General features: G+C 34.5%; 1 protein-coding gene across 1 annotated transcript in view; it reads left to right on the top strand.

Annotated features, from left to right (window-relative positions):
* CADM2 (cell adhesion molecule 2) overlaps positions 1-24,790 on the top strand; it is a 142,401-nt gene that overhangs the window by 87,005 nt on the left and 30,606 nt on the right. Inside the window, exon 7 of the mRNA XM_032219799.1 lies at positions 16,311-16,489. Within this exon, the coding sequence (XP_032075690.1) occupies positions 16,311-16,489 (179 nt within the window). The remainder of the gene's footprint in view (positions 1-16,310; positions 16,490-24,790) is intronic.

Raw genomic sequence — 24,790 nt, 5'->3', positions numbered from 1 at the left:
ATCTTGCCTTGTGAATCCTTGTCCACCTTTCCTTGCAGAAGCACTCCAAATCTGTCAGATTGCAAGGGCATATCCTGTACACAGCCCTCTTCAGGTTACCCTATAGATTTGCAATTGGATTTGTATCCTGGCTCTGCCTAGACCATTGCCAAAGTTTGGTCTTCTTTTGGTGAAGTCATTCTTTTCTTTGATTGCATCATTGTTGTATTGAAAAGTGAAATTTCTCTTCATCTTTATCAGATTAACAAAGGCCTGAAGATTTTATGCAAAATTAATTAATATTTGGAACTGTTGATCATTCCCACCACTTTGACTAAAACAACAGTTCTAGCTGAAGAAAAGCAACCCCAAAGCATAATGCTGTCACCACCATGCTTCACTGTGGATATAGTGTACTTTTGGTAATGCCTAGTGTTGTTTTTGTACCAAACATACATTTTGGAATTATGTCCAAAAAGTTCACCCCTGGTCTCATCAGATCATAAAACATTTTTCCCAATGTTTTTGTCAGACTTGATATTGTTTTTCGCAAAATATAACTTGGCTTGGATGTTGTAAGAAAAGGCTTCCATCCTGCCACCCTACCTTGAAACCCAGACGTATGAAGAATATGGCAGATTGCCTTCCCATTTAATACACAACTAGTACTTGGCAGAAATTCCTGCAGTTCCTTTAATGTTGCTATAGGCACCTTGGCAGTCTCCAGAACTGGTTCTCTTCTTGCATTTTCATCAATTTTAGAGGAACATCCAGTTTTGGCAATGCCACTGTTATGCCATTTTTTCTCCACATTTGATGACTGTCTTCACTGTATTCCATGGTATACCCAATGCCTTGGAAATTGTTTTGCACCCTTCCCCTGAATAATGCTTTTCAACAACAAGATCCCTTTGATGCTTTGTAAGCTCATTGCAGATTATGACTTTTGCTTTAAGAGGTAACTGAGTAAATGTCAGAAAAATCCTACTACAATATCTGAGCTTTACATAGCTTTGATTAGTCAGTTTCATTGATGGCAGATGTATACTGATACAATTTACAATCAGTTTGAGTATAATTAGTTAATTCTGAACACAGCCACAATATAATAACTATAATTTTAAAAGTCCTCAAAACTACTCAAGCCAACTGCAGACCTAATTCCTATGGGAGCGAAATATTTTAATTGTAATTTTGAGATGTAATTATCACAGTGACCTTTTAAGGCAAACTACCATAGAAATCATTTTTTTAAAATTGTGAAGTTATAAGAAAAAGGCAATTAGTTAATTATAAAACATGCCTCCAAAAAGATTGGAGATAAGATATTTTCTGTGGTTCTGATTTAGCATCTGGGAAAAGAAAACAAACTGAGTTGGATACTGGAAATATGATAAGGTAAAAATGTATTGACCTTGACCTATGCTGTTGCAAACCACTGGAAAGGACCTTCTTGACATCAAGGTCATAGGCATGTACACAAGTTTTATTAAAATAACAAAAGTGTGGCTTAGAGAAAGGCAGAGATAATCTAGAAAAGGAATGGAGAAACCATAAGCAGTCACACATGATAAGCTATTACCATGTGTGACTACATAGACAAACTATTGAGATCTGTAAACATTTCAAAAATTCAATAGGAATTCAATAGGAAGGACAGTTTGAAAAATATGGTTCCCAGCTTTATGCCACACCAAGAATATACTGGTCTTAACTAATCAAAAAGTGTCTTCATCAGCAAGAACACCTCAAAGACTTCTGGCTCAAAGACAAGCCATGAAATACTTCAAAATAGACCAATTAAAAGTCTACCCATGCAGATTTGACCTGAAGTTCTCCAGCTGGACAGACGTGGGGGATGTGAGCTCTGAAAAGGCTCACATGAACCCTGTCTGACAAACCATCTCTGAGATCTGTTTTTGGATCAGGACCCCGCCCCCTGGAGGGAGGGCAAAGAAGGGGCAGCATCTCATCAGACCTATAGAGAGTGCAACAGGTCCGTCGTAGGTCAGAGATTTGCTTCTGAATCGGAGCCAGGGTGGCAGCATGGCAACATGCTGCACAAGAAGCTGACTCCAAGCCAAAAGCAGTTGAACAGGAGTGTGCAGAGGTGAGATGAAACCCTGGCAGGGTGACCAAGATATGGTAAAATGGAGAGGGAACATGAAATACAATGGGAAACTATTGAGATTTAAAGACAGAAGCACAAATTGTAAGGATGTATAATTATATAAATATAATGCTGAGAATAGCTGGGAATTGTAACCAGGTCTTCATCTTGACCAAAAGTAGGCCGGGGGGGGGTGAAAGACACAATGACTGTATATGTATACTTTTTTGTTATATTTCTTTAAAAAAAGGAGGAAGATATATGTTAAAATTAAATATGTATATTGAAAATGAATTATAAATACCATTAACATAAAATGGAGCTCGCTCAGAAGCTGAAATACACAAAGCAAATGAATTGGAGAGTGTGAAGCAGAAGAGAGAGGCAAGGAAAGAAGAGAGGGATAGGAGAGAGGGCAGGGTGGAAGAGGAGAGAAAGGAGGAGTGGAAAGGGGAGAGACGAGAAGGAGAGAGAAAGGGAAGTGGAGAAAAGAAGGATGATAGAGGGAAGAAAGGAGGTAGGGAGGGGAGGAGAGAGGGAGAAGAAAGTGATGGATAAGGTACAAATATGGTATATGGAGAGCAGAAGAGCCAATAATCGTTCTTGGGAGTTGATGGTAAGATGAATTGATGTAAACATTTAATAATACAATATGATGTTGGCTATGTAATAGTATACATGTGATTATATGTTATGAAAATGAAAAAGTAAAAAACTTTTTAAAAAAGTCTACCCATGCAAAGAGCCAATCAGCATCCTAGTTCATGGACAATTAGTAACTGGTTCTGTTGGAATTTCATCAAAAAAGGCTAATCAAATATCTGTCCAGCTTTCTTGGATTCTGTAAAGCCCAGTCTCTCCTTCTTATTCAAGAAAGTAAAGACTGTCGAAACTTGGCATTTCAAAAGAAACCTTTTATTGAACAGGAGTGAAAGCAAGGAGAAATCAAAGCAGGCTCTGAGGTCCCTCAGGCGCTCAGTTAGAATAAAAGGAACTAGAAATCCCTCCCAACAGTCCAGTGTGGATTCAGCCAATCCACAGGTATGAACATGTTATTGTACTGGCCACTCTGAGAAAATGATACAGGATCATCCTCTGCTGGCGATACAACCCACATGTCTCCCTCCCCTTACTTTCCCCAAAAGGTGAGAAAATACCAGAGTGCCTAGGCGCCAGGCTAAAGGTTATAAATCAATAAGCTACATAGGGGAGAAAGCAATAAAGTATAAAAGTATGCAAAGCGTAATAAAGTGTAAACTTAGCCAGGGTCATTCCCCACCCCCCTGTCCCTTGAAGAATGGCAGATTTATGGATCTGACATATTTAATGACATATTAAAAAAAGATCAGTTTGCCAGGTTCAAATATAATAAAATACAGTTAGTTTGTCATCAGTTCCCTGTAAGCTACACTACAAGAAATACACTAAAAATATCTCACTCCGCCTCTGGGGTCAGCTGCTGGAAGAACATCAGGACACTGGAAAACTAGATAACAGCAATTTATCTGAAAACTCCTCACTTTTGCAATCATCTTCAGTTCCAGAGTACAAAATGCAAATTTAGAGTCAAAGTTTGTTAATCTGATAAAGCTGTTTATCTTGGATATTTAAAAAAAAAATGTACACAATATATCCCTTCATTTTCTTCAAAATTCTTCAAATATCCAGCTTGACCTTCTGTAGTATCACATTAATTCAGCATTGGAAAGCTACGTATACTAAATAGCTGCACAGAAATTATGAGTTTGATAATACCGTATTTTCACGACCAAAAGCTGCACCGGATTATAAGCCGCAGTATCAGTTAACGTTAATTTTTCAAACTTTTTCCACATATAAAGCGCACCGGGTTATAAGCCGCACGTTTCCTGACGCTTCTGGACATCTGTTGCAGTCGCAAGGAGCGGAGAAGAGCGCGAAGGTTCTTGGCGCTCCAGGAAGCCGCAAAAGCAGCTGGGTGAGGTGCACGGCTTGGTTTATCCTCCCTGGAGGTCGCAGCAGCAGCCCCAAGCGCACCGATCTCTGTGTTTTTCGCATCGGGGCATGCTGCAAGAGAGAATGAGTGAAGACCTTTCCGGATTGCTGGTGGTGGAGGTGCGGGCCCATCGCCCTGTGCTCAGCAAAAAAAAGTCCGGGGGAGTCCTTTGCGCTGGCTGGAAAAGGTCTTCACTCTTCACTCATTCCCTCTTGCAGCACACCCCGATGTGAAAAACACTGAGATCGGTGAGTTTGGGGCTGCTACTGCGACATCCAGGGAGGATAAACCAAACCGCGCGCCTCTCCCGCTTCCCGGAGAGCCAAGAACCTTTGCGCTCTTCTCCACACTCTCCTCGGCTCCTCACAACTGCAATAGACGTCCAGAAGCGGCAGGGGCTATCGAGCTGGAAATCCAATCCCCATTAGCCCCAAAAGCCGCTTCTGGACATCTGTTGCAGTCGCGAGGAGCGGAGAAGAGCGCGAAGGTTCTTGGCGCTCCAGGAAGCCGCGAAAGCAGCTGGGAGAGGCGCACGGCTTGGTTTATCCTCCCTGGACGTCGCAGCAGCAGCCCCAAGCACACCGATCTCTGTGTTTTTCGCATCGGGGCATGCTGCAAGAGAGAGTGAGTGAAGACCTTTCCGGATTGCTGGTGGTGGAGGTGAGGATGGCTGGGCACAGTTTGGTGCCTCCCGGCTAAGGAGGGAGGGAGAGACCCAAGGGACGTGTGCGTGCCTGCTCGCGGTCATTCTTGCTTTATGTCAAGTTTGAGCGTAAAATCGGGAGGGAGAGATTTTCGATCTTTTTCCACATATAAAGCACACCGGGTTATAAGCTGCACTGCCGGTTTTTGATCAAATTTTAGGATTTTCAGTGCGGCTTATAGTCGTGAAAATACGGTACTTTAAAATATCACTATCTTAGAAAAAAAGATCCAGACAAAATAAAGTGATTTTCAAATGAATTTTCAAATTAAAACAAATAACAACCTCTACATATGACCCTAAATTTAGGTTGATTACATAGTACATCTTTTTAAGGACATTCAAAATTTCAGTCTTCTTAATGGCCAACTAATGTCATACAGTGTTGCTTAGTGATTTAATTAAGGAACAGAAGGTGATTAAACATTAATGATTTCAAGAGTTCCTATGCCAGTATATAGACTTCTTATCCATAGCAATGGAGAGTGTTGGCATGAAGTTCAAATGCATTCCCCAACTTTTAGATTTTTCCTGCCAATGTATCAGATTTATAAGTTCTCGAGATAACAGGATAGAGAAAAACACTAAATAAAACAGGTTAAAATTTGGCATATTAAAACATGATAGCACAGAAATATATTTTCTTCATGCTGCTAGCAGGCAGGTGTTAATTGCATCTTCCTATAAAGAGACTTCCATAAGTATGAGTCCATATAGATTTTTCATTGTTTCATTTTTTTAAACCAGATACAATAATCAAAAGTTTCCCAATTTAAAGGTTAATATGAGAGAAAAAAATAAATGGGAAAAAATATACTGGCAGTCAAGTCAGATATCCATGTTGAAAACAATAATAAAGAGAAGAAATCTGTTTATTTTTAATATGGTTAACAAATTATCATTTTAATATAAACAAATATTAAGGACAAACATAAAACATAAGGCAAAATATAAAGGACATTTTATATTTATTACATTGAGTACATTATAGTGTCTATGGTGACATTCAGTGCAATAAACTAACTTCTCTTCCATGAGAAATGAAAAATTATGAAATATAACCAAAGGTAACTTTAGGCATTCAGTTTTCGGGAAAACATACAAAAATACATTAATTTTGAACATATTTATAAAGTCAATTTTTCAGAGCTAGATCTTAGTCTTATAATACAAAATACTATTTTAAAAAATAAAAATAGTCATAGGAAGAGATTTTGGAACTAATTGCCAAAGATTATGATTTATAAACCCTTTTTATTGTTTATCCGGCTTTTTCTCAAGTAACTGTGTACAACTGCTGCTCCGGCCCTCTGGAACGAGCTCCCCGTGGAGATTCGGACCCTCACCACCCTTCAGGCTTTCCGCAAGCCCTTAAAACCTGGTTGTTCCGACAGGCCTGGGGCTGACGGATTCCCCGCCCCCGCTCGAATTGCGTGGTTGTTGAGTGTTATTTAAATTGTTTGTAGTTGTTTGTCCGTTGTTCCTCTTGTTTGTATCCCTCCCCCATTTTGGTTTGTGAGCTTCCCTGAGTCCCTCTGGGAATAGGGCGGCATAGAAATCCAATAAATCAAATCAAATCAATCAAGTGTTGTTATTATTATTATGATTAGTTATGATTATGATTATGGAACCTACTATTTGTTAAACATACACACAATTAATGGTCATCCAGTAAATTTCACTAGAAATTGGAGAAGTGATAATGGGAACCAATGCTTTTCCAAGCCAGCCTTTTCCCATTCTGATATTTTCCAAGATTATTGGACTTCGTTCAATCTGGCAGGCAATTGAACATTCAACACATATACAATCTTAGGATGCATTGTATTGTTTTTATTTCTTTTTAATTCATTCATTTCACTCTGTTATCTAGGCTACGAAATATAGGTAACCAACAAAATAGACTTTTTTTAAAAAAAAGAAGAAAAAAAAGCTGCACAAATTTTGTTGGCTGTGAAAAATCCCTTTAACTATATGCAGCAGCCCTTCATGCTGTAGTACCAACTGAAATGAACTTCGGAGATGAATTTCTAGCTTTGGTTAAAAACATTTGCCTATAGCACAAAGCAAAGATTATAACTGAATGTCATCAAAATTTCTCTGAATATTTTCAAGTCAGTAAGAAAACAAAGAAGGATGTCTATTCTCTTTTTTACTGTTTATCATTGTGCTGGAAATACTGGCAGAAAAAAAATCCAAGGTGATAAATAACAAGTCTCAAAATCTGTGGAGGGGAATATAAGTTTAAAAACTCTGTGGATAATGTAGTATTAAGTATAATATAATCACAAAATAAAACAGTTAATGTAAATAATTCATAATTATGGAAATATTCTGGATATAAAACCAAGTTCAGAAAACAAAAATATTAATATTTTTAATCAATGAAGATTTTTGGGGGGTTGGGGGTTTATTTGTTTTTTGCATGAAGAATCAGTCTATCAGTTTCCTCAGTGGAATATCTTGGTTTGCACCTGACAATTAAGAAACATATCAAAAGAATAATGTTAATTTATGCAAGTGATGAAGAGAAACCTTTAAATATTGAAGAATTTTTGTTAAGAAAAAATGCAATTTAAAAATGAGTGTGCAAATCCATATTTTACATGACACCAATTCAAATTTCAGAGAGAATCTTACAAGAACAGCAAGAACCTGGCGCCACATTCAAATGGAGCAGAAAATGACTTAGAGTCAAATTTAAAAAATTCTACAAAATTCCAAACAGAAAGACAGCTTTGCCCTTTCATACTTTAAATTGTACCAAAAAGCAAGCTGTCCAGCATGGATAACAGAAGGGATGAAAATCTCCAAATAGCAAAATGGCAATTTTGGAAGGACTTGACTTAGCCAAAGGACTTCAGAGTGATACAAATCAGGATGAGAACTGAAAAGAAAAATATTGTTAGACATAGTCAGATAATAGAACAAACTTTAACAAACATAATAGCATGTCTGACAGGTACAGCTCTAGCTTCTTCATGTAAAAAGTAGCTATAGCAAGAAAAATGTAATTACGTAGGCAAATATGGTTTAATCAGATATGAATAGGCTAAAAACACAGCAAGTGAAGGCTTCAATATACCATGGGTGATATATTTACAAATCATTGGAAAGATAAAATCAAGTCGGAAGGGGAACATTAACAAACAAAAAGAATTTGAAACTATAAAACCAACACCACCTATACATTTTTATATAGTTATGACACAGAGATTTTAAAAAAAACCCTGGTAAAATGGATATAAAACTTAAAAGAAACAGTTACTACATAACAATGGAAAACATTATTGACTAAAGCTATATATTTTATATCAAATTATAACTTTAAAAAGGTTACAAAATGTTTTACAGACAATATACAGCTGCATTGATGTGGTAATACCTAAGATACAGAAATTATACATCAACATATATTGAAAATGTCATGAAGCAGAAGAAACATTTCATCATATGTAGTGATCAAACAGCCCTTCCCCGAAATAGTCTGGAAATATATACATAGTGTAATGCAAAAAAAATATTGGAATTTAAGTTTGAAAGGAAACCACAACTCTACCTACAAGGTATAATCTCATAAAAATTAGAAGAAACAAAATGATTTAATAAATGTGAGCTGAGAATTCAAAACAATCAGTTTGACCACCAGTCTTGACTGGGATCTCCAGGACTAAAGATGAAAGTCTTCAGATTTGAAAACCCAAATTGACAACTGATAACTGGACCTTCGTTCAATAGATGACCTCCCTAGCAATATTGATATTTACATACATGTTAAATGGGGAGAAGAACTCTCATCACACAAATAAGTACCAAATACCTCTATCCCTGACAGCATCAACTGGAACTGGTCTTTGTGAAGGGAGAAAAACAACCATACTATAATTGTCAGATATCATAGTTGGCCAACAAAGATAACATAGTTGAGGGCTTCAAAAGTCATCAATAGATCAAGTTCAAAAAAGAGTCACCTCTGTCCCAGCTTCACTTCAAAGGTCTTCAGCAAGTGCAATAATGCCTCTCTGTACTAAGCACAAACCTGAGTTTTTTTTAAAAAATCAGCTTCCTGCGCAATCCTATGCAACTATCTGACTACCTTCTCAACAGACTTCCTGAATAAAGGCAAATTTGAGATAGGTTGATAATTATAAAAATGCTTTGAGTACAGAGACTGTTTCTTGAGCGGGGATGAAGATGTGCCACTATCTTCAATGCTAACACAACTATCCTCTGTCTTAAAGAGCCAGCTTCACTGCATGGACCCAGCAACTTGTCATCTCCCAGGCAACCTGAATAACTGTTAACGTACAATGGAGTTGTACATAATGTAGTAACTACAAGTACACATCGTTCCTGACCAATGTTTTTAAACTGTTTCATATATATGCTGGGGATGATACTGATTAAATAAATTACTATAATACTTAAAATGTTGCTATTGCTAGATTTTTTACTTTCAAGGCAAGCATCTTACCACTATGCCAAACTATCTCATGTTAAAATGGTTTGGATTATAAATAATACTTGACAAGGAAAGACAGATGTGTTTTCCTACTATCCAGATTATTGTGACCATGCGGTTTTTTTTTTTCCAAAGAAACTATTCCTATGTGCTTTGTTATTTATCATTTGCTTTATTAAAACTCTGGTTTTGTTTCAAAAACAATTAATACTCAAGACAATAAAGAAGTAAGAGAGTCAGGTAACCATGACAACCAAGGAAAAATAAATTGGTAGTGATAACATTCCTATTCATGTTTACTTAAAAGAATGGGATGTGAGTGAGTATAGGTTTGGTGTAAGATGAAAAAATAAGGATCCATATATGCTTGCTTTCAGAATGCGTTCTCATTTCCTGAGAAGTAGAAAACAGTATAAACTTCATCCATTGTTCTAGACTGCAAGTTAATCCTAGTAAGAGATATAGATGTAAGATATAGATAAGATATTTTAGATAAGATATATAAGATATTTTAGATAAGATATTTTAGATAAGATATATCTTATATAGATATAAGAAAATGAATAAATCATTTAAAAACTGGATCTTCTACTTACATAGTATCTTCGAACTATGACTAATATAGGCTTTACTATAGTCATGTCAAATCATCTTCCTTCCCTTTCCATCTTCTTTCCAGGTTTGTATAAAATTGATGAGTGCTTAAAACATGAGCTTTAAAAAATGTCATAATTTATGACTACCACATTAAAATATTCCCATACTGTAGCGTGTAAGGAATTTGTATATCCTTGAATTTGCTGACCAAAATTAGTATCTGGCTTGTTTTAACTTTGGACAAAGTTCCTAGCTTATCTTGCCCTGACAACTGGCTAATTTCCAGATTTCCTGGCATATGAATACACTTCCTATGCAGTATGCCACTGATTTATCTTTTTGATCTGACACTCAAGTCAGCTTGATCTCATTCATGATTCATTTGGTATACTGGGCTGTTTGCCTGGGTTTTGCTATTTTTGGATTGTTAGCGTTTATCTGCAGAAAATTAATATTTTTAAAAAAATATTTTAAAATTGATAGATGAATCAGTCTCGTTTTTGAAAATAAAAAGGCTTCAAACACAAAATGCAGGAAGAATGTATATAAATCCAATTTGTGAATATTGCTTTATGTGACTGTTTATATGAGGTGATTTGCCACTTTGGCATAACTTGTCATCCATCTCTGAATGGCAGTTCCTTTCGCCACATTGCATTTGCACTAGTTAGTCAGCTTTTTAATTATCCTCACATTTAAAAGTAATTTGCAATATAATCAGGAGGAATAAAGGGACAGTTAGACTTTAAATTTGAGGTTAGTACTTCCTTTGCAAGCATACCAGTTCCCTAAAGGACATACAAAATGTAGCAATCAAGACTTTCCTTTTATATTTATTAGCAGTTTAGTACATACAAATTCTATAGGATTCTAAAGTTTCTCTTAAAATATGTGAACAATGGTTACTAAGGCTATTAGCATATATATGTACCAAAAACATGCAAATGTAAGCTATATCAAGATAATGAAACATTCAAGTAAGTGCAACAAATGGTGGTTACAAATTACTGAAATTAATTGAGAGCTGCATTGTTAATGCTAATGAAATACAGTTGGGAATATTAAAATGTTCCATTTTTGTTCAATAATTTTGCTTCTGCAAATGAAGGGGTATCATAATGTAGTTGGATATCAGAAAAAAACACCTTTATTTTCTTTCTTTAATCTTACTTCATCAGTGTTCTCATTCTTCTATATAAGGTCTGTACAATTTTGTAAGATAAAACTGCACTATAAAATTGCAGAGGCCTCAACTGCTATTTGTAGTCATGTCACAATTTCATATATTGTATCAGTGCCACCTTTTTCAACTTTTTCCAGGCAAAGAAGTAAGAAAACAAATATAATACTTTAAAACAATACAGGACATCTCTTGTAGTTTTAAAATAGTTTGCCTTTCCATTATTCAGTATTCACAACATATGATATATTTGATAAATTAACGTACATATTTCTTTTTAGAACTCGTTGAAATGTGCAAAGGAACCATTAAGATGAGAAATTATGAGTGAACTGAATATGAGAAAATATGTATCTTGCAAAGTTGGTTTTAAATCATTAGAGATTTTTGTCTGCTAAATTTAGTACCTATTCTTCTATACTTTAAAAGAAATAAGTTAAGTCAGCATTTTAGCAGAAATGCACAAAGTTTGAACATAAATGTTTTCTGCTAAATTACATGTGCAAAATTGGCTTCAAAGCTCATCTGTTTGCTAGATAAGAATTTCCCTTGAGCTTCTAGCTTTGGGTTTGGAGGTTAGCCAGAGGATGGAATAATCAGACTCAGCATAGGTAAAACAATAAATGAAGTATTGAAACAGTTACTTTATCCAAAATATGCTTCTTTGCAGTTTGAAACACTGTCATATTTGGAATGCATTTATTTTTCCCCCCGGAATGCATTTTGCATTCTGTTTTAAAATATTTTTTTTCATAAGAAAAAAAAACATTTTCAAGAAATCTTGAATACTATAAATCTTCTAATATCACATTTTTCCTAAATTACCTTATTCATGTGTGTATGTGTATGCACGTGCGCACACAAGTTAGGAATTTGTATGCAAGTTTATATACAATGCTAGATTTGTTTGCATATTTGTATATAAAATTATTAGTTTAAGGATGCACATAAAACCAGTTATTTAACTTCTAAATTTTTCTAGTTATACATCACATCAGGTGGTGCAAGACAACCCAGTTTTAGACAGATTGTTATTTACTTAAAATTTCTAAGGTTTTCATATGCCAAAACTTCAGGGATAATTGTTAGTTGTATGATGGCAGTGTGGAAGTTTGTCAGTTGAATATCCATTTAATGTTGATGTTATAACAGTACTTCAACACGTTGTTTGACAGACAATGGAATGTTCCAAGGATCTGACACCATCTATATAATCAAAGCAAAGGTTTGATATTTTTCCAAATTGAAAATAATGAGGCTTTCAAGACTGATGTCAGCATTTTTAGTAGGTCAAATAAAAAAACAGACACCAGAAGCAATACTGGAAATCTAGCTTGTTGTTATAAGGTATAATATGGAACAGTGATGGTGAACCTTTTCGGCACCAAGTGCTTAAACAGGAATGTACGTCTGTGTGTGGAGCTCCAGAAACCCGAAGACCAGCTGGCCAGTGCGCATGTGCGCAGGTAACCTAGTCTTCTGGTTTTTGGTACGTGCATGCGCTCTGGCCAGCTGGTTTTTGCACACACCAGAGTACCAAAAACTCAAAGACCAGGTGGCAGACGTGTGCTTTTTTTAAAAAAAATGTCTGTTTGTTTTGTTTTGACTATCCTTGCACAGGAATGAACTGTTATCTCTCTACCAAATAAAACAAAATATAAAGGGAGAAGACCTAAGTAAAACTAGAACATTGAATCAAATGATTTGTGTTTATATTGCAGGTACATATTATTGTTACACTTAATATTTAAAATATAATTTGGGTTATTTGTAATGCTTCATGGGAAAAATATTTGAAAGAATATTTTGAAGAAACTCCTATTTTAACATTGAGCCATAAACAAAGAGATATGAACTCTAAAGCAAAAAAGTATAAAGCATACTTGAAAGATTTCTTGGGTACTAAAAATTGATTTCTTATTATTCTCAAAAAATGTAATCATGGATTATAAATGTAAATAAAAACTTAATGTTAGCTGGGTTATATGTGTCATCTGCCCTTCCTTCCAAATAACTATGTATTTCTATTTCAAACGCTGTATATACTGCATTGAAAGTGATCCTCTGTATATTAAATATTTATCCAAACTTCAATTTACAAATGAAACCACATAAGAAAAAAAAACCCAACACTTAGCAGTAGTTACCATGTTTCCTTGAAAATAAGACCCAATATTATTTTGTTTTGGGCTTGGAAATAGTACTCAAGCTTATTTTCAGTTAGGCCTTATTTTTTCTTAACAGCAGAAGGTGGCAAGCATGGGGGCCAAAGGGAGTGGGAGCACAGCTACTGCTGGCCTCTCCATCCCACTGTATGCTTGCCCACAGCTGCAACAGGCCAAACTTTCAGCATGCCAAAGCCTCCACCCACCTTGTCTGCTAGTCCAACTGTTGCTGGGACACTACTCAGCCATGGTAGGTGCTTTGCTGGCCACCAAGCAGCTGCCCATGCTGTTGCTGGCCTCACGGGGCTCTGCTCTCCTGGCAGGGTGGGTGGAGGCCAGGCATCATGAGATCTTGGTCCTGATTGAGGCCACAGGCAATCAGACAATGGGACGGAGAAAGCGGAGCCAATGGTAACCATCCAAACACTTTTCATCCAAAGGGAGACAAAGCTTTGTCTGCTTGCAAAGCAAAGATGCTTTGAAATGGAACTAATTATTCCATTTCAAACTGTCACCTTTGCAAGCACACAAAGTTTTGAGTCTCTGTCATTTCTCTGCCAAGGCAAAAAGTGTTTGGTCACCTATGGAGCACTTGGAATGGAGTGATTTGCCTGCCAGTGCCACCAGTGCTGCAGTGCAAGCCTCCCATAAGCCGCCTATGAGTCAGGCAGCCATGCAACACATCCAGATCGCCTATCTTCTCCCCCCCTCCTGCCTCTGCCTCCAAGCTCAGACTTACTGACATTTGCATTGCACCAACGGGCCAGTAGGCTGCACCTGCTGCCAGACACCATCAGCTCCCCCATGCTCATCACCTCTAATGCTGGCCAGACCCATCTCCCTGGGCTTATTTTTGGGGTAGGGCTTATATTAGGCCCACCAAAAAATCAAGCTAAGGCTTATTTTCAGGGTGGGTCTTATTTTCGGGGGGAAAACAGTAGGTATTTAATTGCTGCCCAATGTATTTTCATTTTCTTTCCTGATTTAAATGATTAAACTTTTCAATATCTTTTACTGCAATTTTTAGCAATGTGTGAAGTCAGCATGACTATTGACAATTAATTATAGTCTTCATTATTGTTTTAAAGGAATTATAATTTTATCCTGTTATTAAACTATGAACTTGATTTATGTACTAAAGGAGTTGTTTTCTACTATTTTAATGGTTGTGTTGTGTTTATATAAGCCTTTTCATGAAAACATGTTTTTATTTATCTTGTTTTTGTTTATTTTTTAATAATTGATTGTATACTGTCAAGAGTCATGTTTAGTGAGATGGACAGCTATGTATACTCATTAAATAAATAAGTAAGTAAGTAAGTAAGTAAGTAAGTAAGTAATCTTAGTGACAATTAAGTTCATTAAGCAATTAAGTTCATCCAAAAAACTATATCTGAATATTTATTTATAACAATCTTTGAAGAATGTGAATGATCAATATAAAATGCATTTGCAGTGTCAACATTGCTTGAAAGCACTATAGATTAAGATTGTTTGAAGAAGAATATAAAGTTTATTTATTTGATCAAGAATTAAATAGATGTCATTTCTGATACTTAATGGACTTTTTCTGACACAAATATTGAAATGATGGTGCTTCATGGATTTGTTTATAGATAAGAGAAGGGATATGGGAAGAAGACATCATTTGTTGTAATTTAACAGGAGTGAAAAGTTACCAATATTGTTTATGCTTGTGATGAAGGTTGGGAGCATGTCTTTATATATTCCTTTTAATTTATTTTATTATGGTCTTACCTTTCTTTCTTTCTTTCTTTCTTTCTTTCTTTCTTTCTTTCTTTCTCTTTCTTTCTTATTTTTTTTGCTTTGCACCTTTTACTATTACTTTTTATTTTTATTTTGTAATTATATTTTTTTAAAAAATTACTTGGGAAAAAATAACATTCCCAATGCATCACACAACTGAAAACAATCTAACAAAACATACTCAGTTATTGTAATCTCAGAATAAATTGCAGAACAATCCTACTGGAACAGAAGGTGATCTATCATATATACAGACCCACAGGAACATCCAGAGCTGCAAATAATGAGAACAATGGGGGGGGGGGGAGAATATTGACCTGTTATTAGATATTTATTTCAAATAATTCACTTTTTAAAATGTCCATACTGAAATTGTGGATATTAAAGCAATTATGCCCACTGTAGTCTTCATGTGGACAGAGAAACTTAAATGCTTAGAATGGAAATCAATCAGTAAAATATGTGATTCTGCTTTCAGTGACTAACAAGGGTATCGAAATGGGTGCTTTGTGTCTATCAAGCTTTCAAGATTCAAATGGCCTTAAAGATAGATGTTCAGTCATTTTACCAAACATCATGTGGCTGAGGATGTCTGATCATTTCATCAAAATAGAGTGACTAGCTTAAAGTGCTGGCTTTGTGCCTTGTTTCTGTCTGGGTGCCTTAACAACTACACAGAATGACTCTTTTTGCTTTAATGCTTGCTGCATAAAGAATCTGTGTTGGGTTAGTACAGTACATATTGTTTTTTATAAATATTTAGTTGAGGTCACCCAGATGAGGACTAAGGTGGGACTAAAGCCAGCACTTTAACAACTGTATCATCTATGACAGTGATGGCGAACCTTTTTGTAAAGGTGTGCCAAAATTGTACTCATGCGCACTATCGCACATGTGTGCATGCCCACACCCACAACTCAATTCCCACCCACCCACTGCGCATACGTGCATGACCCCTACAAGCAGGGGGGGATTTTGCCCTCCCCAGGCTCCGGAGGCTTTCCTGAAGTCTGGAGAGGCGAAAACGGCCTTCCCCGGCTCTCTGGAGGACCTCCAGAAGCTGGAAATGGATACATTTCCGAACTTCCGGTTAGTCCATTGGGACTGTTTTTTGCTCTCCCCAGGCTCCAGAGACTTTCCTGGGGAGGGCAAAAACAGCCTCCCCAAGCCCTCCGGAAGGCTGAAAATCAGCTGGCCAGCACGCGCATGTGTGCCAGAGCTGACAGCTCGCGTTTCATAGGTTTGCCATCATGGATATATGATATATAAATAGACATTAAAATAATAATAATAATTTATAATACATTTTTAAATGTTTAGTTGACTTAATTTCATGTTTAATGAATAAAATATATTATAATATTTTTTACAGACCAGATCCAGTATTATGGACAAAGGATGGTGGAGAATTACCAGATCCAGAAAGAATGGTTATCAATGGTAGGGAGCTACACATTAATCCCCTAAATAGAACGGACAATGGTACTTACAGATGCGAAGCAGAAAACTCTATTGGCCTAAACAGTGCAGAGTATGTTCTTATTATACATGGTGAGTACTTTATTATGATATGAAACTGCATATTTATATGTACTGTAATACATTTTATTTATAAAATATTTATAAACTTGGAAAAGTATTAAATGTTTTTTTGAAGTTGATGAGTATGTGTGCATGTAACAGACAGAGGGATAGAATATATTGTTGATGGAAGTTGTTTTCATACATTAAATGATTGAGAGAGAAAAAAATCATAAACAGAATTTGCCATTCAGGCTCTCAAATTCTGCACCATTGACTGCAGAAATCCAAGTTCAAGTATCCAAGAGAAATGACTATCTAGTGGGTGCTTAAACAGGGCCGGTAAAGGAGACCTAATTGTAACTTCTGAACAAAATGTAAATTAGTGCTTTAAATGGGATGTCTTCAAATGGCAAAGGAAAAAGTAAAAAAAAAATGCAAAAGTGTTTTTTATTGATGTGGAGTTTTTTATGCAAAATGATCATGGAATATGTTTGCTTACCTATGATATTATGATTTATACCAACATCCCAAATTCTATTTTATCAGGGCTTACCTAAAATTTAAAAAGGAATTTAGATCCTTGTAAAACAATGTTTCTGTATTTAGAAAAAAAGTGTGACGAACAAGCAATGTGTACAAAATGTTTAATTTTCATGCTTTCAGTTAATATTTTATCTAAGTCACTGAAAACTCACGTGCAGTCTTTATTTTTCAGAATAACTTTATGTGTTCAGTAAAAGTACGGAATTAATTTTATCAATAGTTATTGCATCAGTTGATTCAAAATTATAAGCTCTATATATACTTTTTTAATTAGTCACTTGTGGTGTGTTGTTGAACTACAATTTTCAAAATCATCCCAGGAATCAAAATTTGCATTACGTTAGTGGTAAAGGTATTGATACATATGATGTATAAATTATGTATATGGATCAGATGTTGTTCTAGTTTTTTCAAAAAGTTTGAGTTATTTATGCTTCCTTGCTTTTTAGAGCAAACTTTAAAAATTGTTCTCTTACATGAAACTGCCTTCTCCATCCCTGAACACCTATCAGATATTATGTCGACTCTTAACTTCATCAAAGTCCATTTGACTAGTATATAGAAAGCAAGAGGTGCCAAACAGGCATATGATACTCTTTGGCAATATGATCCATTGTAGTTCTTCAAATATAAAAAAGGTGACTATGACAGCCAGAAAAAAAGTTGGAGATATAATGAATTAGATACAAAATCATGGACCAAATTCAACTGATTATTTTATGGTAAATTGATATTTTGTAGTTAGTTAGTTAATTAGTTAGTTACTTAGTTAGTTAGTTAATGTATTTGGGGCATTTCTAGGGCCACCCACTCACCAGTGATTCTGAACATCTTACAAAAGATAAAACAAGTATTTAAAAAACTACAAAAGAGTGACTACAAAAAACTGAAGCAGAGAGGCAATACCCTACATAATACTTCAAAATTACGAAGCAGTTAGTGGGACCACTATCCATTATTAATCCAATGTCTGTGGCATGAAGCAATTCTTTCATGTTTTCTTAAAGATCATTGTTGTCAGACCTATATAAACGCAACTGCTATGGAAGAAAATTTGTGATAGCAACCCAATGATTTTCAAAAACCAAAATCAATTATTTGATTTTAATGTAATGTTTATACATACACACACATACCACTCTCTCCCACCCTCAGAACATATGTACCAGTGACCTTGGCTTGGTCACTACTCATTGAGGACGTTTATGTACAGAAAGCAATTTATCAGTGAACAAATAAATATACATTTCTTTATACAAGCTTCCCTTCATATAATTCCTGCCATAAAAATGGCAAAGAAGTGTTCAGAAACCATAATATATTTTGCTAGTGTTTTAGTACCATAGCATGATAGGTGTTTAGAAATATGGGTGCATTAAAGTTTATTAAATCATTTTCCTTTTGCTACTAGTTAATTGTTTGCACCCTGTTGATCTGATTATCTCGCTCAATGGGAATCAGAAAAAAAAGTGTCATTATAAAGATTACGTTGTAATGATAAAAGTTTATCATTGCCCAGTTGCTGACACATTCTGTAATTTGGTAGTCTTTCATATTATGTAGCTGAGAATTGACCTTGCTGACATTTTCTGTAATGGGTAATTGAGGTGTTTTTGGTTTTTTTTTTAAATCCTAATTAAATTTCTGCAAATATAGATTTAGAACTACAGAGGATAATTGCAGTTTGTGATGAGGGAAAAGGTGTTAATTTAGCAACACTAGAATCATCAGAAATAAAATAAGATTTTCCTGGCATTTCCGAGTTTTTAAAGGTTCCATTATTTAGCAGTGTTTGTGGTCAAATGTTTTTTCAGTACAGTTTGATATTACAGATAAACAATTTCTTATTCTTATCTTGTTTTTAAGCAATAAGGATATAAGTATAGGTTTTTGGACTGCTTCAGATGGAACCGTTTTTGTCTTTGCATTGTGAACATGGGAAAAGTTTTGACTTTTAATAGAGGACATACCCTTATCTTCATTTTGCACAAAAACGTTTCTATCATTTAATATATTCTTCCAATACAAATTTAATAAGCACCATAGTTTGGTAAGGGAACTTATGATAATCTTTTCTCTCTTTAACAGTTCAGTTTAAGAATACCAAGCACAGAACCAAAAGAAAATAGGTTCCTTCCAAAAAATGCTAAGGACATTTATAGGAGCTCAGCAGAATAGTGACTGCACATTTAATTTCATTTTTCTCCAATTGTTCATGTGACATGATTATGAGTTAAGCCTCAATCTGTTTCTTATAAAAGAGTAAAACATTGGAAAGATTAAAAATTGAAGCAGTCCTGGCTTAAATATTAGCACCATTCTCTTTACTTCCTTTTCTGAGTTCTTAATTTCTGTTCTCAATTTTAGAAATTTGAAAACGTGAAAAACAACTGTAAACCTTCCATTGGCTTAAAGTTTATCATCTCAGTATACAATGAATTGAAATCTTATGAATCTAAACAAAAACATATCAATTCATAATGTATGTGTAAATTTATTTTGTTTTTCTAGCATCTCATGAAGTGATTCTTAAAATGTGAAATATAAAAATAACCCTGATGGATTATATATGCAAATACACAAATGTGTCAGTCAGTCTCACTGGCTGGCTGGCTGGCTCTCTAGTGATCTATCAATCTATTTCACCTCCAAATCGAGAAGAAAAATCTCAGCTGATTGCTAGGTTCAATGGACTAGGAAATTACGATGTTTGGAGCTTTCACAAAAGTATATTTGTGCTCTTTGATCGCTTGAATTCTTTCTCACTTTAGATTGTAAAAGACATCAGATTTACGGTTGAAAGTCAACTAATAATTCAGCTTGTAGACTGAGTAAGAAAAAAATGCCAACTAGTTAATATAACATTGAATAGTCCTATGTCTTTTAACATATTATTTTTACATTGAATCAACACTTATGGTAAGCATCTTGAACAGTTCTAATGTTACAGTTGATGATAAGTCAACTCAGAGGATGAAGCAATTCTTCTAGAATAAAACTATGCTTTAGAAAACTGTGAAATGGAAAAAGAAAGCTGAAGGAAAGCTAGTCTTCCAAATGCTATTTGCCTAGAATCTTGGGAAATTTATTTTTAAGGAAAGAAAAGTTTCCCAAATCACTGGCTTGGATAGGTGTTATATTTCAATTTTCCAAATATTTAGATGATTTATAAATGTTTTCTTTAAAAAAATCCAATTATTTTCTTTCACACACACTATTTCCCCCCTTTTTCTCTTTTTGGGTAGCAGAAGATACATATTTAGTTTAAAATATGGGTAGGCACTATGAAATACATCTATATTACATCTTTTTAATCAAGTACATTACTGTTTCATTAACACTATATATAAGAAACTACTTGATAAATTACATTGAAACTGAGGTTCTAACAGTGATGAAGAAGATGAAACAACAGCCAGGAATGTCTGAACAGTTTATCAATCACAAATGACAAAATCAGTATCTTATGTAAGCAACTGGAACTGAACTTTCGAAAAAAATAATCTGTGTATTTTATTTGTGAATATATCAGTTTGATCTAGTTGTTAAGGCACCAGGTTATAACCATGAGTTCTAATCCTGCCTTAGCCATGAAAGCCAGCTGGGTGACGTTAGGATGTCACTTTCTCTAACCCAATTCACCTCACAGGGTTGTTGTTGTTGTTGTTGTTGTTGTTGTTGTTAGGAAAATAAAAAGAGGAAGGTATGCTATATATGTTTACTGCCTTGAGTTATTTGTAAAAATAATAAAAGTGTGATACAAACAAATGAAATAAATAAGTAAAGTACCATTTAAAAACTTACAGAATTACAAAAACCAAATATCTGATGTCAAAAAATTTATTTATATTATTAAAATAGGTTCACAGAAACTTTCTTCATAGTGCAACATTTAAAATCATGCATCCACATTGGCATAAAGTAATCACTGAAATTGCCTAAAGATATTAACTCAAATCTAGGAAGTTGTCATTTATCAGATCTAGGCAATTAGTATATTTATGTTTGTATTATCTAGCCAAAATATTATACATGTTTTCCAATCTGACTGAGAAATTTGAAAACTGAATATGGGACACAGATAAATTATTACATTAATTATATAAGAGATTTCAATTCTTTCTTTCTGTAAAAAAAACTTGCAATAGCTGACTTCTAAATGTGTGTACTACTTGTCAGACATTCACAGTAATACATGCTGCTGGCCAGGTACAGAATGCACATTCCCATGAGGGAGAAATGTTCTTTGTTTTGTACATAAAGGCAGATACATCCTCTAGCCAGGCTGGGAAGTGAGAGAGTTTTGAAAATAAAGAATAGATCTCCAAGAGAAGTTGCTGAACCAAAGCTGAAAAAGAACAGAATTTATTTCATATTTGCAGTAGCTTCAGATTAAATTTTGTAATTACAAGCAAAGGAAAAGTCCAAGAAATAGAGAAACATATACTTCAAGTAGCATCTATTTCTAAAGAAACTGATAAGAATGATTTTGCTCTAGATATATTTTTCCCTAAATTGTACAAGTTTAATGCTTTTATTCCTCTGTATAAGTTATTAAATTGAATAAGAAACCTTACAGTTTTATTCATCTGCCTTTTTATCTGTAAAGAAATCTGATTTATACTATTATTATATTTTAAACTGTAATATTAATTTGAAACTTCTAACCAATCATTTTGGATCAGAAAAGAGGTAATTTGTGGCTATATTATGATCTGCGTGGAGCACTGCATTTTCTTCTGAACTATTCTTCTAAGCAGTTGTTTCATCATGATATGGAAAGATTCCAACTTTTCTTTTTCCTCTTTGAATGCCTGCATTTTATTGTTAGCATTTATATTTTATTTATTTTTTTATTTTAAAACAATAATTTTATTATTTATCAAGAGTCAGATTGAGGAAGGTAGATAGTGGCTAAGTACAGATTTCAGTTGACATACTGTACACCCAGAACAGATAGAGTGACAGCAGAAGCTAGCTCATGAGGAACCAGAAGTGGGTTTTTTTTTTGGGGGGGGGAGGATGTATCAAAGTGAATATCAGGGGATCCCAGAGTAAATTTTCCTTTGCTGAGTGTATGAATTAAATCTGGACTTATTTGCATTATAAACATTAAACCATCCTTTAATACATTACCATAATACAAATTATTAGGCTTCAATCTCTTTGTATGGTAAAAGGCTACAATAGAGACATCAGTTTGCATCAACAAGTTTCTCAAGGACCTTGCAATTTGAGGTTATAAACAACTCTGTGAGTACTCAACTGCTTGAGTACTCAGACAAGCAAGGCAGTAGAAAAGAAAACTGAGAAAGAAATGCAATAGCAGTTGGTAAGAGGAAGGATAAATAACAACACAAATCATTATGTTAAGTTCTTTGATAGTAAGTTTCCATATTTCAGGTCTTGTATTTTTATAAACCCAAGTAATCCACTCACTCTGTTTCTTATTACATTATTCTATATTGTGTAACCATTTATCAATAAATTATTTACAATTTATTTTCTGGACACAATCAGTATTAATAATTTTTAATATCCATTGACTTTCATCATAAAAGACATGATAGCTGGCCAGGTATATACAGATATATCTTATATAAGAAATGAAAACTGTTGCTATCTTAATTTCTACTCAAATTCTAAGTTTGAATTTTTATTCAATTACTGAATTAATGAAAATTTATTCATAACGATTCACATTTCCTAAAATTTTTGAAAGTGTAATGCTTCTAAATTTCATTTTGATTGCATTTGTTACATTGTAATTTTACTCCAACAAGTCAATATTTGTTTTTTTTATATATACAGTTAATGGCTTATGACTTACCAATGTAAACAGGTAGTTGGTTGCCAGTCCCTGGAGAAGTCTAATCTTATCTAATGAGCAACACAAGACATTAAGATTCAGGAACAATAAAGCTTTATGAGGAGAAGAGAGGAGAGTGGAATAAAATCCACTCATTCATATAAAAATATGCTTCTTTCCATGATTGAATTGGTTAGACTTGACCTGGTCTGTTCAATAAGACAACTGCCTAGCATTGATAGAGATTCAGACAGTGAAGACTTCCAACAGAGATCTGTACAGCTTTTTCTCCAGCAGGTCAATCACATATTCTTTTCCACATCACCTCTGCCTTTTGTTGCCCTGTTAAGGTTACTAAGCCAAATGTGACTTGCTGCATGGCAGCTAACTGTTCACTTTCTTATATCCAGTTGCTGTTTTCCAGTCCCTGTCTGATCTTGATGAATTGCTTTCCAATTCCACGCATCATTGGATGACCTAAAAATGCCCAGCTACTGACCCCATTATCCTATTTTCAAGAAATAAAATATATTTTCAGATTTCACTTGCCTATTACTTTAACTATAACTAGTACAAGTCTGCTTCCTTTCTGTCAGAGTTCATGAAAAGTTAAAATGGAGTTGCTTTAGCCAGACTTTAGCTAGAGTTTAAAAGAAAACTAAACTGTGTTCTACTTTGATTTTTCCTAAATGTTTTTGTTTCTTAATGTTTATTCTCTGTACTATAACTTATGGAATATTGATTTCAAATAAAAATATTTTTTATAAATGGCCTTAAATCAACAATAAAAAGATGAGAGCCACTCTGCTTTGGAGCTCCTGTGAAGAGTCAGTGTCTCTCAGTTGTTTTTCCATACTTCTTCCCATCCTGGAGTCAGTGAAAATCATGCTGCCCTAAATCTTACTTCTCACACAATGAAAACTTAGTAGTCTTACAGGATGTGCCAGGATGTGATGCTATCTAAGTACAGCAGCTATAACAAATATCTAAGCACCATGATTTGATGGTGCCCTCAGCTAAATTGCTGCCATGCTTTACATCATCCAACATGTGAAAAATCTTTTACAACAAGCACATTATTGTTGAATCATATACCACATTATTTTCCAATCCTACCATTAACAGTTTAACCTTTTACAAAAAAAAAAGTATTCATGACTTCTGGGCCAGTTATTTCATGTATCAATCATGTATGCATACATGTATGTATGTATGTATGTATGTATGTATGTCAGGCATCTGGAAGAGACTCTGATATTCGGAACTGACCTGTTTAATTTAAAAAGCTGCCATTTTTAAAGTATTAGCTAGGGGTTAGTCAAATATTTAATAATTTGATAATAACTTGTCTTTTATTCTCAGCCAAAAATGTTTTACCTGAAATTTTTAATTGGGATTATGCCAGAGAATAAGTTCATCATGTGAATACATTTCAAAATTTAGTTCACATCATCCAAATGTGCTTTGAAGTTTTTAATGCAAGAAGTGCAATAGAAATACATTTAAGTTAAGCCAAATACTTGCCATGATGTCATTTTTATTAGAAAATTTTAAATCAATTATAAATTCTTCCTTATATTTATTTGTATACTGTCATCAGATTCTGGGGTTCATATATTTGTTTTCCTCATCTGTTACTAGTTGTTTAATAAGAGGAAAAGGAATGTCCTGAGGCTAAAGTATTTAATTTATTAGTCATTATTTATCTAGCATTTAATCTATTTTGTTTTAATTATTTATACCACTATCTATGGAGGTACTGTGAAGCCATCCTAAATAGTAGATAACTGGTTCTTTATTTCATCAAAGGATATTTGGGAAGTACAGGTCAATAACTTATATCATATAGAAAATGTGTAGTAATAGTAAATGTGTGTAGTAGTAAACTGATTCATTTCAATTTAGTGTGAAATCGAGCTCTCCTTATTGCTTAGAGAGGCGGTATTCTAACTCTTATGTTGCTATTCTATAGAGTT

The sequence above is a fragment of the Thamnophis elegans genome, chromosome 6 (assembly GCF_009769535.1).
Source record: "Thamnophis elegans isolate rThaEle1 chromosome 6, rThaEle1.pri, whole genome shotgun sequence".
NCBI classification, from domain to species: domain Eukaryota; kingdom Metazoa; phylum Chordata; class Lepidosauria; order Squamata; family Colubridae; genus Thamnophis; species Thamnophis elegans.
The sequence above is the reverse complement of the archived record's forward strand: the minus strand, read 5'-3'. Positions and strand labels throughout refer to the sequence as shown.